The sequence below is a fragment of the Heterocephalus glaber genome, unplaced genomic scaffold, assembly GCF_053883595.1.
Source record: "Heterocephalus glaber isolate CG9 unplaced genomic scaffold, H.glaber_assembly_v1.0 deba00001442, whole genome shotgun sequence".
Lineage (NCBI taxonomy): Eukaryota > Metazoa > Chordata > Mammalia > Rodentia > Bathyergidae > Heterocephalus > Heterocephalus glaber.
This window is the reverse complement of record NW_028258296.1, coordinates 4,538,939-4,555,789: the sequence shown is the minus strand read 5'-3', so window position 1 is coordinate 4,555,789 and position 16,851 is coordinate 4,538,939. Positions and strand designations below refer to the sequence as shown.

The following is a 16,851-nucleotide window of genomic DNA, read 5'->3' as shown; positions in this document are numbered from 1 at the left end:
TCACTGAGAAGACAGGGCCTCCTCTGGGCTCTGTGGATTCTGGTTTAAGCTGACGCTGTGGACCTCAGCTGCTTCATGTGTCCGACGCATCAAAGGCTCTCTGACTACCCTAACACGCGATGATGCTATGAGTCATTTTCCTGGAAAACCCAGCCAAGATGAAGTTGCCTTTTATTTATTGAGTAGATTACCTCTTCAGGTTCTTAAAGAGGTAGAAAAAAACAATCCAGGATGAACACAATGGTTTTGTTTGTTTCCTTCACTCCTTCCTCTTCTGGCACTGCTGGGCTGGCTCAACAGTTGCTAAGAAAAAGAGTGAAATGTTCCAAGCAATGGGACTTTGGGGACAGATTCCGAAACTTCACATGTGATGTTGGCTGGCATAGTGGTTGGTTTTCTTTGTAGGATATGGAAGGAGAAATGAGAAAAAATCTGCTTTAATACATCAGAGCTAAACGCAAAATAACTGGGCCTACAGTCTAATCTAATCATGCTTTTGTTTATTCACTTCATATAAAAGTCTCTTAAGAATGCATTTGAGCACAATATATAATAATATTACTATAACGTACATTGTGAGAAACTTTGGAAAACAATAAGATGTCCACCTGGAACAATGCAGTGTTGGTAGACGTACAACCCATGGTCACGCACGCTTGTGCTATTTCCCTAGCTATTGCGTCATAACACTGAACTGAAGCTTGAAACATATTTTACAAACTGAAACAACACCAGGAAGAGGCCTAACAGGTGTCATCAGAAGAAGCTTCACATTTGCATAATTTACTACATCAGTTCACATTTTATTATAAAAATTCACATTGTTCTATTGTTTTCTTCCATAATGAGTTGGAACATGACACTCCCCCAGTATAGCAGGCAGGATGCTAGCTCTTCAAAAGTCAGTAGTTTGGGGACATTCAGAAGACTCTTTTGTGAGCAAATGTAGTGTTGCTTTTGGAACCGAAGCCACAACTGGAGTATAATCCAGTTATAACCCAGCTCACGTGTACACAGATTTGGATAAAACACGGGTAAAAACCGCATGCCTTTGCCCCACCCCTTATTAAACTATACAAAAGTAAAAGCTTGATGTAAACCATTTTATATCTAATGTGAGGATCCTGCTTGCAAACTGGTTCACAAAGGGTTGTGCATCATTGGTAACTCAGACAGGGAAAGGGCTGCCCTGTGGGCCCCACGCCTCCCCTGTCTGGACTGCGTGCGCAGGGAGGGAGGGGCCCTCTGTCTCTCCAAAGCGGTGTCTGGGTTAATATTGTACACAATACAAAACATTACAAGAAAAAGTCGCAACTCTTAGGCAGAGTCTTCTACACAAATATAACACCACCATTGGCAGGCAATGTTAGATATATAAATTAATAACTTACAAAACATTACAGTATATACATGAAGTAATAAATACATGGTTATCAACAGGAATGGAGGTGTTAGCGTGAAAGGCAGTGCAAGAGAAAAACAGGGAGATCAACCTGGAAACAGTGCTGGGACTGGGGAGAGGGACAGGTCGGGCCGTGTGACTCAGAGGCCAAAGACAAAGCAGGTAGGCAGCCGTGTTCACCTGTGGCTACAGCACAGCTACCCTGCGCTGCCCCACAGTGTGGCTGATGTGTTTCTGTTTCTAGCACAAACAGTGAGACCTCGGGGGGACAGTACTGTTTGAAGCAAGCAAACAGAGCTAAGTGACAAGGGCCACTGTGGAGCCGGACTGGGCCACTGCGGAAGGAAGTAGAATGTGGTTAGAAGTGCATCTTTTCTGTTTGCAAAAGTTAACTGTAGGAAAGCGAAAGATATTGCCCAAGAAAAAAGGAAGACTGTTTTCTTTCTTTTTTTTTCTCCCCCAGAAAGAATCAAAAAAGTTTATATCAACTTTGAACGCTTATCTGTGTAGAAGTTGGTACTATAGGTATTCAACAGGCATTTTCAAGACATGAAAATGTTTTACAAAAAAGGCACACAGGTTGGCACACAGGGGACAGTGAGCAGATTTATCAATGAAGTTATTAGTCAGTGAGTTCAGTCACTAGTCGGGCAGGGCCCGAAACTGAGTGCGGAGAAATCTCTCAGTTTTGTGTCTTCCGTGTTCAAGCCATTTGGTCGTGATCGGAACTGGCCCACGCTACCACACAGAGCCCCGGCTCTCTGCCAAGCTTGCGAGTGAGGCAAGTCGACCTCGGGTTTCCCGAGCTGCTCTTCGTTTCTCTGCCTTGTGATCTGGCCCCAAACTCCGGTACCTGGAAAGGCAGGTGGCCTCTGTCTCACGCAGGCCTCGCCCTGTGGTGGGCTGGCCATGCCACACGGCTCGCCTGCTCCTCAAGGGTGGGAGGTCCTTCCCCGAGGACAGGGAGACTAGGTGTCAGTGGGGGACTTGTCTTCTGTTGCAGTGTCGACATCGGTCTCACTCAGTGGATCCCGGTTCTCTGGGTCAATCACACAAAGTGTCTTTGTGCTGCCGAAATAGCTGTGGCCCGCCCCCTCCTTCTCGGGTCCTTCCGAATCATCCTCCTCCAGGGTCAGTTCGAACTGAAACTTCTCTATCAGGCCCTGGCAATCCCGGTTCCTCTCGTCCAGCGGCGGGGAGGGGCTCTGGGGTATCATGCTCTGATACCAGTTCCTATTGTCCTCTAGTGTGTCCAGAATGTCCTGAGCGTCGGGCTGCACCAGGTCGGCCCAAGTCTCCCACAGTGGGTGGACGATGTAGTCGATGAAACCCACCTGGAGAGAAAGAAGAGGATACTTTGTGACCGTGACGGGTCTGTGACCACCAAGCCGGGGTCGTGGTTTCCAGGTAAGGGGAAATCACAACCTCAAGAGACCATGACATGGGAGACCTTTACTGGAGCACTTACTATAGAGTCCTGCAGTGGATACGGTACATACCACACATTTCCTAATCCTGCAAGTTAAGTATTGCTGTCTGCCGGGAATGGAGTCTCACTGGAGTTACATTTACTTTATTTATTTTATTATTTATTTTTCTTTATTTTGCAATACTGGGGTTTGAATCAAGAGCCTTTGCACTGAGCTACAGCCCCAGCCTGTTTTACTTATTTATTTTATTTTGAGACAAGTTCTTGCTAAATCACTAACTTGTCCAGACTGGGCTGAAACTTTTGATCCTCCTGCCTCAGCCCTCCCAGAGTACCGGGATTAGAGGTGTGAGCCACCGCACCCGGCCAAGATGAAATTCCCTGTAGAGGGCACACAACCGGTGATCTGATTCCAACGCCTGTGTTCATCTTGCTTTTCCTTTCCTGTGCGCCAGGTAAGAAGTCTGGATGTGAAGCTGGCTGGGAACGACCTCGCCAGACTTGGATTCTGTGAGTCATTCTCCAAAGAAGGAAGCCCCAGGTCTGCAGTGTTCTGACTCAACATTCTTCCCCTGATAACTTCAAAATATGCTACCGTGACAAAGCGATGGGAGCCATTTCTGTCTACTCTGGGATCTCAAGTTCTGGAGAATCCTTGTGACTGGTAGAGGAGTTTGCTGAAACACTTGAAAATAATTCAAGCCCTAAGCAAACAAATATCCCCTCAGTGGACAGGCCTCCTATTGTTCGGGATCCACCAGGCACACGGTCATTTCCAGCCAAAGAAAGGAGGAAAATAAAAACAATCAGGCAGTTCCTTTTGCTGGAGTTCCTGTGAATAAGCCTGAGGCACACGGCTTTGTCACGGTTTACACAGGGGCTGTGTATCCTGCATTAGCTCGTGGGTAGCCTTCTGCTGACCCCGGCACTGTCACACAAACAGGAGACAAATGCTGGGCTTGGGAGCAGGTACACAGAGGGACAGGTACCGCCCGCGAGGGCGTGGAATTCCCCAGCCGTGGTCCTGGGCTGGACAGGCTGGGCTGGGCCTCGGGGCAGATGGACAAGGCCCCCACGGGACAGTGGGCGTTAGAGAGCCATTTTCTGCTGCACTGGAAAATTTCCTTTATTGACATTTTGGGATTCGGCCAGTCATTTAACATTGTCAAGTTGTGTTATAGTCAAACACTTTGGTCATATGTGACTCCCTTATGTAGAAATGCATGTGCAAATATATATGTGTGCATATATGGGAGGAGAGAGAGAGGAGAAGAGAGAGACTCAGATTGATTTCCCCTCTGGTTCTTTCTTAGCCTTAACGAATAAGATTCACCCCGAAGCTGGAGCATCTCTGATCCACTCTGGTTATCAGAACTTGACTGTGGATGATTCAGATATATCTCTTGTGTTCACCACTTCCTTTTCTCTCCTTTATGTGTGTTTAATGGACTTTTTGGAGCTATGTTCAAGGTGTTTTCTAGGGATCAGAAATAATCTCGAGGCAACGGCGAAAACTGAGTAAGCGGGACACGGTGCAGTCATTTCCTTTCTTCGTTGTGCTTCTGCTGAGAAATGCACAGGACTTTCTAGAAGGGTAGCCCTGCTTATGTCCTAGGTCGTGGGTTGAGAGAACCCTGCAGCTCCTAAGAGTACCTAGTCCAGACCTTTATGGGCAGATAAATCAGACACAGTGCAGTAGAATCCCTCTGTGGGAAACCCCAGCCCGCAGCGCGGTCATGGGCCGCAGGCAGACTGCCCATGGTGATGGAGGGGAGATCTTTGGGCGGAGGGCAGCTGGGTACCACCGAGGCCGGTGACCTGGACCAAGAAGACGGTTTCTTCACTGGACCTGGGCCAAACATCTGATTCCTCTATCCTGCACGACTGTTTGGGGGTTCAAGTAGGGTAATGCATGGGACAGTGTGTAGAAAACCACACTGAACATCATAGAGACATAAAGCATCACGGTCATTGAGCAGAGGTGTATTGCTCTTCATTCATCTCTTAGTCCAGTTAAACCTTTATGATATTTGAGTTGGCCCTGATTAATTTAATGCTAGCTTGCATTTTTATAGCATTTAGGCTTTAGAACAGCTTCACAGATATTAAAACCAGATTTCTTTTAAGAAGTAACAAAAATTATTTGCAAGGGAGCTCTACATTGGTAGTACAAATATACGCAAATTGGGGGTTTGCAGGTAGTGGGGAAAGGGGATAGAAAAAACCACTCCCAAGTGTTTTGTGTTAAAGACTATGGACATCTTCTGAATCCATTCTAAATCACAGCACCTGGTTCAGACTCTGTTGTCCTAAAACAATAACATGTCAGTGTCCTCTGAAGCCTGTGTAGATAATGATACGCCTAGGGGTACACATCCTGCAGCTGGTGGGGTTTGGGGCTTCTCTGCAACCCCAACTCCCCAGAGCACTATTTCTTGTCTTCAGAAGACAGAGAATGTGGACACAATCAGCAAATGTCAGAAGGTTCCCCAAGGCACAGAAGCCGACTTAGAAGGGGGCTCAGCCAGGGCTATAAATACCTCCGGGGATGGTGGCAGTGTGTCTGAAGATGGTCCGAGGGCCACAGCCGTGAAGGCTGTGACAGAGGGGAGGGGCTGAGCTCCTGGATGAAGCCAGAGCGAGGAGGAATGGGTGGGAGAGGGGGCCATGTTCCAATATTGGCTCAATCTGCTCAGCCAGAGACAGCTAAGTCCAACTTTGGGGGTTTCTGAAGACTGCTTAATGCCGACCCAGTGAAGCTGAGGGTAACGGAGAGGGCAGATGGGCCGGGTGCATAATGGAATTAGTGTGCAGTTGTTTCTTTAGCAACTCATACATGCATAAAAGAAAGGAACTATATAGAATTCTCCAGTTCCACAGTCAGCAGCGCTCACAAGAACTTCAATAAATCACATTTTAGACACAGTACCTGGGATTTTTCCACAGAAGCAGTGTGCTTATCACACATTGGGCTAATCTCCATTCCTCTCTCCCGCTCTTTGTCTCCCTGTTGGAAAAACTCCTCCATGATGCGGTCTGTCCACTGCCGATACAGTTCCAAGGACTTGGTGGGGTTGCTCAGGTCTGCACAGTGTACCATGTTGCGGAGGACCTGTCATCGTCAAGTTTTGGAAATCCCATAAAAATCAAGTGTAAACACTACCAGAACATCTTGTCTCTCATACTAGTATACTTAGCACAAAAGTCAGGAACATTTTAGTTGCAGTTTAATTATGACGCACGAGCCCCACGGAGCAGGATTACACTGGTTTGGAGAGGACTGGCCATTTACCATTGAAAAGGTCCCATGGGGAACATGTTATCTGTGTAGACTGACAGACTTTGGATTTAAATATTGGAATGAATATTAGGGGGCATATGGTGCTATCATTTCCTTTTCTCCATTTGGAAAGAATGCAAAGAATTACTAAAAGGAGTTGGCTTCAGATTTCCCATTTCTTGAAAGAAGGGGCAAGGTGATGGAAATTTGTAGCACCAAAACTCAGTTCACAAACTTCAAGTCGGAGGGATTTATACTCAGACATGAGCACTGGGGCCCACAGTCATGCATAACCTATTATAAGTAGATTTTGCAGTTTATTTTTAGAACTAAGCAATTTTTTTCCTCATAAATTAGAGAAAAACTTGAATGTCTATTTTCTTAAATTTGTACTTAAAATAAGCTCAAAGCTGATGTAGTAGCCTAGGACATACAAGTAACGGAATTGATGCTTTTTCAAAATGTCAGGTGGTTTGGCGCTGTGTTAAACTAAAGTTTCACTGAATACCTGTATGCGATCAGTGTAGTTGTCCAGGAGAAGAACGCCCGAGCTTGTGACTTTCTTGGTTTCCACCATGGTTTTCAGGTCTGCCAGCAGGCTCATGTGTTTGGACATATCAGTTGCTAACACCTTGGGAAAAAGACCAAATGAAAACTTATTGGTAAATCCAATGTGTAAGAGAGAATGGCAAATGTAAGGCAGAATGTGGAGAGGCCAGCGTCTCACCATGTCGATCACCATCTTCCGGAGCGTCTGGCGCTGCTTCTTGGTGAGATTCTGGAAGATGTCACAGTGCTCTTCTTGCAGCAGTTTGAAGCCCACGGCAAGGTGATGGTTTTCCAGCACAGACTCGTCATTGTACATCAAAGCAAGCTCTGAATCTAACGAAGAAGAAATGATTACTTCATAAAGGCTACAGCAAGAACCATCTACCTCAAACACTGGCGTCACCTCAGGGTGAAATCAAATCTGGTGCTCCATGTTATTTCAAGAGTCTCCAGCTGGAGGCCGCTGCCTCTTAGAGCAGCAGAAATAGTTTGTCAGCAAAAAGCAAAAATGATTCTAGCAGATATTGGGGCTTCAGCTTTCTCTTTGGCTAAAAGAACATTGCCTCTGAAAGTCCTTTATCTCCTTTCACACCTCAGATGAAGAAACTGATGTCAGCAAAAACCACTCCCAGGCAACTACATCATATTTTTATCTCAGCTTATAATTTCCTTTCTGAAATGAAAATACCACTAAACTTTATCTTGTCCATTAAGATTTTCAAACTGTATTCACTTTTATATGTGCTCCCTGATGTCTGGCAATTGTGAGTTTTAGATTTTCAGAGAAGATAATGTGTTTGGGTAAAATTTTGTTTTACTCAAATGATGTAGCTTTTTGAAACTTTGCATAAATACAGTAACTAAACATTAATAATTTTTCAACAATCCTGATGTTAAACTTCTTGTCTTCTGCCTCCCTAAATTCCGATACCTAGGTACCTACAGGAGCCTACACACCTTCTGTTAGATAGTGCTCTGCGCTTAGAAATAGAGTCATCCAATTCATGAAATCACATTTTCTCTTAATCAAGAATGATAGCCAAGTGATGGCAATGTGCTCCTATCTACAATGGTGTAACTCATGTACCACTGCTTTAAGAGTGTGCTTGGAGCTATGGACCTAAGAAAGGGTGGCAGGCTCTCCATAGCTATCCAAGGACTCGGTTCTGCTCACCCTGTGCGATTTCTATAACTACAGTTCTGCAAGCAGGCTTTATATGTTTATGTCTGTAGCAGAAAGATTACTTTCCTGAATGAAGCAGGAATACATATGGATACATTCCTGGCAGCCATTAAGTCAGCTGATATAACCCATGTGGACAAATACCTGCCCAAAGTTTATGTTCTTTGAGTAGAAGAATGACATTTTTTAAACAGTATACTCTCAATTTAAATGACTCACATATTCTGAAGATAAAGGTAAGGAGTGACAACAAGGATTCTCTTATAGCAAGTACCTCAAACACCATTTTAATACAACTCTCAGCACTGGATGTCAATCATGACCATAACAGGACAGCCACTCCTCTCAGAGGAAAAAGTACTTAGATTTGCAACACAGACAGGTGAGTGTCTCAACTGAGAGAATGAGTGAATTTTCACTGGAAATTTTCATAGAGCCCAAACATTACGAGCATGACAAATCTTTGAGTATGGCCTGGGATCCTAAAGTTACAGCATCCCTGGGGGCCACTAGGCCACCTTCCTGGCTACAGGCCAGTCCATAATCAATCCTAGGCAGTTGGAAGAGAGTGTGTGGAACCTTCGATGATTTTACTTCCTACATTGGGGGATCCCATTCCAGCGCATGCTGGGGCATTTTACTGATGTTTGAAGGTTCCCGTGCTGAGGTCCAGTACCTATAGCTGCTTCTCCAGCAGAGAGAGACACTGGCAGGTCACTGTGCTGTGTGAGAGAGCCCTGCATAACACTGAAAGCCTTTGGCATGCTATCACTAAGCCGCTTCTTGTCTTACTACACAATTCCACATCTGTTATTCTTTCCTTCCACATTACATTTTCCCAATTTTGAGTACTTTTTATGGCTTCTCACTGACCCTCTTCAAGCTCTCCATGCACTTCAAACACTGTGTTGCCAGAATGGATGCAGTATCCAGGAAAGGCCTGAGCAGTTTCAGTGGAATGGAAGGATTATCTCATAATTACCCTTGTTACTATCCACAATGAAAACATTAGGAGGAAAGAAACGCAGTGAATCATACAATTAATTGCATGACTGTTCTAGCGGTGAACTCACTTGTGTTGATGAGGAACTGATTGGAGACTCCAGGATGATCAACGTCATGGATGGCAGCTGCAAAGATGGCGGCCAAGATTTCCAGATCTGTGAAGACTGCCTGTGGGCCGAAGGGAGTCCATTTAACTCTGTATCGAACTGCCTGTCCAGCTGGTTCAGTTTGATTTTAAAATTTCCCATTTCACTCCCACCGGGGGAGAGGCCGATGATTTGTATAATATCTCAGTAGGACAATTTAGTTAAACATGGATTCCATTCATCACCATAAAGTCTCTGATGTGAAAGGGATGACAACCAGAGCTTGTTCCTGCATCGAGCTGAGGTTTACAAAGTCATCAGCACAATGCTCTCGGTGTGTGTGTGTGAGTGTGTGTGTGTGTGAACACTTGGTGTTTGTTTCTTGGACCAGTGGTGTGGCAGCACAGTGACTGTGTAACACAAGCACATACAAGTCAAAGCAGCTCGTCAGACTGGCTCTGCTCTGAGATATGACAACATTCATATTCTGGCTAAGCAACTTAGAGAAAAAAGGCTAAATTCCAGACTTGTAAGATAAGCTATCAGTTATTTTCCAGAGTTAAATTCACAGTGTAGGCAGGTTTCCATATGTTCATTCATTCCTTCAGCACATATCCACGTCTGCCATGGGCAGGACTTGAGAGCATCTGCCAACTGTCTCATGCCCTGTCACAAAGGCTTCTCAGCCCCCACCCATGCACAGTGATTTAAAACCTGGATTTATTAGCACGGATTGTGGCTGACTGTAGGGAAGAAACTTCTTTTCTCATCCTCTGGTCCTTCAAATGCCAACCACCTCTTCCAGCAAGACCAGTGCTATTCCTCTGGCACACATTAGTCTCCTTTGTCTAAAGGTCTGGGGTGGTGTTGGCAATTCACAAAGTACACACGTATTGAGGATACACCAGATACCAGTCGCTAAACAAGACACTTTGAGACACTGGTATTCCTTATGAGGAATACAATGAAAAATAAGGGATGGATGATGCTAATTAATAATTGAATACTTTCTCAATTAGAAGAGATATAAAAGAAAGGTTATTCTGGTATTAGAAAGCAAAGCAAGTAGATATGTTACTCGTTTATAAATAATCCAACTGATGTGTACTACACATAGTAAAGAACAAATTAAATATCTGGGGATGTCTGGTGACATTATTTTTATAAGTATATTGTACATCACATAATATCTCTAAAAGAGGGTGGACAGGTAGGGGGAAACAGCTGGTGACTGCTCACATCTAGGGCTGGCGTGGAGAGGAGAACATGGGTTGACTGGGCTACGTCAGCCGCGTGCAGGCTGTTGTGGTACGCCACGTCGGCGTGGTAATGGTCTTCCAAGGTCATCATGTAGGTCACGAATGTGTCAGATGAGATTTTGAACGTCTTCAGGAGGTCTCTTTCCTGTGTGGTGAAATGGATTAGGGTATGACTAAGTGGGTGTTCAAAAGTGGAAGAAGACGAAATCCCAAGAATAAGCTGTGATGGAGAAAAAGAGCTGCCGACTGGACCACCAACCTCTGTCCCCGCTTACTGACCTGGAATATGGCATACATGATGCAGGTCAGGGGCCGATTGTGTGAGTATCCAGCCACATTGAAGATATTAAGGCCCCATTTGTTCAGGTCTTCTAGCTCCTGTCATCAAAAGTAGAGGCATTTAGGAACAAGGGTAGTTTTTAAGTTCACTTTAAAACTTTTTATTTTTTGGACACTCACTGCCTAAGTCATTGCAGTGTCTATTTAGAGTGTCTCCGATGTATGAAAACCTGAAGATGGAATGGCTTAGAAAGTAGGTTACCCTCTTCATGACAACTACAAGTTTCTGCACATTTTCTTCTTTTTAAGAAAGGGAAAGTGTGCCTCTGTTTATACACTGAGTTGCTGACCCATATTTGCCTTGCCGCGGCCCTCAGCCAGTGTTGCTTTTGAAGGCAGCCACAAGTGAGTAGAGCTCACTTGGGCTTCATTTCCCTGCCTCTCCCCTGGCCCATCAGTGATAGCCAGAAACAGGGGCAGGGAAAGTCCTCTGCCCTTCAGTTATTAACATCCAAGTCAGGCCAGAGAAACTCAGCTGCCACCCTGAAATCAACCCCGACTGCATGTAAAAGGTCATGAAGAACACCAGTCACGGATTATATCCTAGGGCTCCAGGGCCACAGTTGGACCAGGAAGAACAATCATTCAGGCCTGTGTGGAGGGGTGATTCTAAGATTATCTGACAGCAGGAATAATTTATTGCATTCTTAATGACTGCCTAGGGGCGTGGCCCATAGTTTAATCTTCATCGCTCTAACAGCAGCTTCTGGAGGGCGTCCCTGAATGTCCCCATGGTCAGCGCAAACTCCTCTCATCTCTCACAAGGCTGTGAGGGCCTCGGAAGGCCCCATGTGAACCTCTTCAAGCCTAGAAATTGGCTCTGTGACTTCCTCCACTATGGTTTGGGCTCCAGAGACCGTGGGGTCCAGTCTCTTTGTGTCTTCTCCAGGCTTCCCGATCAGTGCAAATCTTCCCACTGGCCCTTGGCATACAGTCCCCAAAATGTCCCCTGGGATGAATCAGAGCTGCTGACTCAGGACATGAAAGGATCTTTTGTATGGAAGAAGGATCTTCTACCAGGAGCCTCAGCAAGGGACAAAGAGGCTCTGCCAGGTTCTTCATTACAAAGTTTAACAACAAAGCGGCCGGGGATGCAGCTCAGTGGTTTCTCCACCTGCCTCACAAGCTCAAGGTCCTGAGTTCGATCCCTGCCACGAAATAAACCAAGCCAAGGGTCCCTACTGTTGTCCCCACGGTCACATGTGCCACACACAACCCCAGCTCCCACTCACCTTGGCCAGGTGATCTTCATTTTCAGTGTTGACCCCGAAGCGGGAGATGCTTGTGTTGTTCAGGCTGGAACTGTGCATCAGCTTCTTCACCCCGCTTATCTGCGTCATCAGCTGCTGCTTCTTCTTTTTCTCCCGGTCTTTCTGGGTGGGGGATGGGATCTCCACATCATTCTGCTTGTCTGCAACAGACAAAGGAGTGCATTTTTCAGTGTGTGTGTACCTGCAATATTCCAAACAACACTGCCACGTGCAGTGGGTTTTTGATCTGATAAAAGACTCTCCTGGTCTGATCTTTCTGGATCTCCAGGTAATCCTGTAAAGCAGTCAGGGAAAATATGATTTATTGCTCCATGCGATTGCTAAGTACACTGAGGCGCGAGAGAGCTAAGCGATTGGTCCAAGAGGTGGCAAAGTCAGTTCTCAAGGCCAACACTGTCCTCAGTGTAACTCAGGAGAATTGCTTGCATCCATGCTCAAGATGGAACATCAACACTTACGTGTAATTTTTTACTAAAGCGAGTAACTTATATGCTTGTGTAACAAAAAAATATTCATCAGCCAAACCCAGGTTAATAACAATAAGCTTCATGTTCTACTCATTTTATTATGTTTTCGATCTTTTTTTAATTTTAAAAATTCACATGACTCTAGCTGGGTTCAGTTTAAATGAGAAAAATAAATGGTTTATATAATCTTCAGACAAGTACTTTAAACCTCGGCATGTTACCATGTGAGGTTTAGAGAAAAACTATATTTTTCAGTTTTATTTTATGCTTTGTCTATTAATTCTATTAATAAGGCCTCTCATTTGTAATGAGGATTGCATTTACTAACATATTTATGCTCATTAAATATTTATAGTCATCTCATGTAATATTTTTTAAAAATTTTATTACAAGAAGGTAGCCACAGAGCTAACAGTAGTAAAAGAAGTGTCTTTCTGCTAATAGAAGCTCTTGCCTTTATACGATGCTATGAAAAATATCAGCAATCACATAGCCTATTTCACTTCCCAGGGAGATGGTCCCGAGAATGCCTGAGAAAAGAAAAGCATGAACTCTTTCAGGCCTAGGGATACCCGAGAAGGCACAGCAGAAACTGACTCCAGGGCTAAGCCACTACTTCGCTGAACTAAACGACACCCTGTGGATGAAGGGTTAAGGCAGCTTTCAAAAGGACCCACATCTATCTCTGCTTGTTACAGTGGATTCACGACTTTCTTCCAGATGGCGCCCCAGGACCGAGATCATTAGACTCTTACAGATGATGGCACAGTCACATGCTGTCCCCGGGGACCCCTGCCTGCTCACAGGCCCCTGCGGACAATCGTCACAGCCAGGCAAACGCAGCGAGACCCTCCTGGCTCCTGGACATCTTGCTAACTGGATTCTGGGCTGCAGCAGGGCTATTTTCTGTCCCCTACACCCCGTGCAGTCTTTCCATGCCCACGAGCCTTTAGACTATGACTTTTGAGTAGGGAGGAATTTCATCTCAGTTAGTTTAGGAGTTTCCAACCTAATCCTGCACCAGAAGTACCCAGGAAACTTTCAAAACTACAGATTTATGGGCCTTACCCTCCCTGTCCTACTGAATGGGAAATTTTACAAAGATTCCCCCGTCACTTGGGAAATGAGAGCCAGGACTAAGAACCAACGACAAGCCCATGCTCTCATTTTTCACATGAGGTCAGAAACTTGCCCAAACTCAAAGGACAATTTATTTAACAAATATTTAGTTTGCAATTACTTTGTTCCAGAAACAGTGATTTCATGGCATAGAACCCAGGCCTTCAGTTTCCCCATAAAAGCCACTTTCCTGCCACACAGCAACTGGCCTAGAAACCATACATTGTATTCTTAGCGAAGCTGCTTTTCTTCATATCACTGCACTCCTAATAATTACTACTTTTTGCTAAAACGAAAGGCTACAGAAGCTCCTGGCTTTCCCGATCACCCTGGTTCTTATCGGGCTAAAGAGGCTGTCGGATGCCCCTGGACCTCTGCGGAGAGAATCATCTCTCCAGGACCTGTGGCTTCCCCCTTGGTTTAATTAAAGCTCACCCACAACAGTAACTGAGCTGAGCCATGGCTGTGTCTGCGCGTTGAAGAAGAGCACTGTTCAGAAAAACACCTGCAATGCTTCCCTGTGTGAGCCCTGGAACGGCGGGCTGGAAGGCTTCCCTGTTCCGAGTTTCCTCTGTTGAACGTTTAGCCAGCACAGTGTGGACGTGGCCTGAGACAGGCTCAGAGTCACGAGGAACCCTTAGCGAATGCACACTTACAGCTGGAACCATCAGTGTGCCGGGGAAGCAGCGGGCCAGTGGCAAGCCAACCAGAACCGATGCCAACGGTAGGTCTTAAGCACACTCTGTTCACCACGTTACTTGGAACACTTTCCTTGCTGGATCCCAGCATCATGTCCTCATGAAAATTCCTAAACTCTTTCCTCATATCTTGAAAATACTAAGTTCTAGTTTTCAGGATGCTTTCTTCTGTTTGTAAAAATAGTAGCTACATCGCAATGTAACATCTAAAAATCTTGTTTGTTTATTTGTTTTACATTCTTTCCAAGTTCATCCTTCTTAATTACCCTGATATTACATACTTTGATTTCCACTCATCCCAGCAATCTGGAAGTCATCCTATTCACAGCTTCCGGTAAGTGCACGGACTGGTCAACGGTCTACTGTCAGCTTTTCCACTTACCCACCCAGACATTATCTTTTTAGGTGGCAACAGCACAAGTTTCACAGTACCCTGGATGAAGAGATCGTCCTCCTCCCCAGGTGACATACTGTAACTTTCAGTGACTTACTGAGATACTGCTTTCAAGCTTAACTTGAACTGTAAGGTCAGCATCTTAACTTAAACTGCTGACTGGGATGGTTGCCATGTTCTGACCAAAGCTGTCCATATCACTGGAAACTGCTAATCAACATTTTGTTTTTTAGGCCCAACAATCTTGATACTTGAAGACGTTTTTTGCAAAATAATGTGCATATTTCTTAAATGCCCTTAGATATGATTTTCTTCTCTATGTTCTGAACCCCTCATAAGAGTGGCAGAGTATCTAAGTCCAGAAATCAAGAAAGCTAAGTCCTAGTTGTGGCTTAGAAACACATTAGCCAAGAGATCTTGGTCAGTTACTTTATCACCTGGACCTCAGTCTTCCTTCCTGAAGAGAGAGAAAATTGTACCATGAAGACAGAATGGTTCTTTTGAGATCTGACATTTTGTACAGATGCCTGGATAGCCCTCCAGGAGACTCAGCAGCTCACAGGAATAAAACTAAGAGCTCCAAATCCTGCCATTTGAAAAAGCTTTATTTGTATGATTATTTTTTTTATTTATGAAGATTGTCAAATTGTAAGCCTATGGTTCATCACAGAGCGTCCAGGTTGCCAAGTATATCTTAGTGAAACCAAAATCTCAGTCCATGTCAGAATCTTAGAATCATAGACTTGGAAGGTTGTGAGATTCCCTCTATTGCAGTCCTCCCATTTTACAGATGAAGCAACTGATGATGCATTTGTGTTTATGTAGTAGCTTTTCTTCTTGTATTTTCCTAAGAACTTTAAAAATTCTAATCTTCCTGTCTCATCTGAATGTTGAGTCTGCCACACATGCACACACACACACACGCACACACACGCATATACACACCACCCTCCAAATGCTAAGAGTACATAAGAATTTGGATTCCAATAACCTTTCTCAACAATTTGTTCTTGACAATCTAATCTTCAGAATAACAAGAAGTCAGACAATTGGTTTTACACTTGATCTTAGCCAAAAGGCCGAGAAGCGATAAACAATTGGTTTTGATATGTGCCTGAGTAGCAAAGAGGGTACTCAAGAGTAGACACTGCCGTGGGAAGCACTGGAAGACACTGCAACTCAGAGGACTGCCTTGGTCCAGTCCTGATTGCTAAAGGAAGGGCTTAGAGATGTCACAGTGTCTTCTGCAAAGACAGACAAGCTCTGGTATTTTAAAATGTAACAGATATTAAAACAAAATGAATTCTTGAACTCGTAGGCTTTGTTCTCCTCCTCTGTAGGCAATAACCCACAGATGTTCCTGAAACAGTCCCCAGCTCATGAAATGCTCACGGAAGATTCCTGTGTTCAAAGGGACCAAGGGGGAAACAAGAAGAAAAGGGTCAGCATAGACTGTTTTCTGTTCCATTGGATTCTGGCCACTTCTGGGAGATAGGATGTATGAAAAATTCCTCTTCTTTGTTCTCTGATGAAAGCTGTTGCAACTGCAGTGGAGGAAAAGCCTGTGCTGCAGACGCTCACATATAGAATCTGTTAGAAAGCACCTGATAATCACGGCCAGAGAGGACAGGCCACCCACTAAGGTGGCGAGCTTTGTGCTTGGCTGCTCACAGAGAATGCTGATTGACTTGCTGATAGCAGAAACTGCCTTGGTGTCGGAGACACAGAATTGATTTTTAAGACTAAAACCAGAAGAGGTGTGTGCTTCCACCAGTGTCAAGACAAATGCTCATTGATTTCATGATATGGAGCTATGCCAAAAAAGAGGGTGTGAGCCCCAGCTGGAAGAATGGGTCATTTCCTTGGAAAATGGAATTTTATAAACAAGCATAATTTAGCAGTCCACAGAATTGGAATCTAAATGCTGCTCATCCACATGGAAGTACAGAGCTGCAGATTCTGTAGGTCTTATTAAATTAGAGTAGTCCAACTCGGTTCATTATACAATTGAATTGCCTTTAAACCTGAGATCAGAAAGCCCTAATAATCAAACAAGATTCGAGATAGTGATTGAGGATCATTCATGCCAACCTTTTTGTCAAGGTCATGTGTAAAGTACCAGCAACATAATGACAGAGAATAATAAAGGCTTAGATTGGGAAGACAATGATTTTGCTTAGTGAAGACCAAACCTTTTTAAGATATGAAAATTCTCTCCTTCCCCCCTATTTATCTTTAAGAAAAAACTTAGCAAAGCAATAGTCAAATTACTTCCAAAGTTTGTTCTCCTGGACTCACAATAGAGTTAGTGCTCCAGGGTATTCCTCACAGAACACCATAGAGATAATCTTTTCCCCCAAAGCCCGGTTA

At 44.5% G+C, this 16,851-nt stretch overlaps 1 protein-coding gene, 1 long non-coding RNA gene and 1 pseudogene across 11 annotated transcripts in view; 1 reads left to right on the top strand and 2 right to left on the bottom strand.

Annotated features, from left to right (window-relative positions):
• Window positions 1–480: 480 nt before the first annotated feature.
• The window catches only part of Pde4b (phosphodiesterase 4B), a 541,549-nt gene continuing 525,178 nt past the window's right edge, over window positions 481–16,851 (bottom strand). For all 10 annotated transcript variants that reach the window (XM_087212653.1, XM_013070989.3, XM_087212650.1 and 7 more), the window contains 8 exons: window positions 11,765–11,943; window positions 10,473–10,571; window positions 10,174–10,338; window positions 8,917–9,016; window positions 6,839–6,993; window positions 6,620–6,742; window positions 5,761–5,943; window positions 481–2,736 (listed from right to left, as the gene is read on the bottom strand). In XM_087212653.1, coding sequence (XP_087068779.1) covers window positions 2,371–2,736; window positions 5,761–5,943; window positions 6,620–6,742; window positions 6,839–6,993; window positions 8,917–9,016; window positions 10,174–10,338; window positions 10,473–10,571; window positions 11,765–11,943 — 1,370 coding nt within the window. In that variant the 3' untranslated portion in view covers window positions 481–2,370. The remainder of the gene's footprint in view (window positions 2,737–5,760; window positions 5,944–6,619; window positions 6,743–6,838; window positions 6,994–8,916; window positions 9,017–10,173; window positions 10,339–10,472; window positions 10,572–11,764; window positions 11,944–16,851) is intronic.
• LOC147827575 (uncharacterized) lies at window positions 2,662–3,649 on the top strand. Its single transcript, XR_015451808.1, has 2 exons — window positions 2,662–2,809; window positions 3,287–3,649. It is a non-coding gene; the product is annotated as an uncharacterized LOC147827575 (long non-coding RNA).
• Window positions 15,435–15,572, bottom strand: LOC147827574 (U2 spliceosomal RNA; annotated as a pseudogene).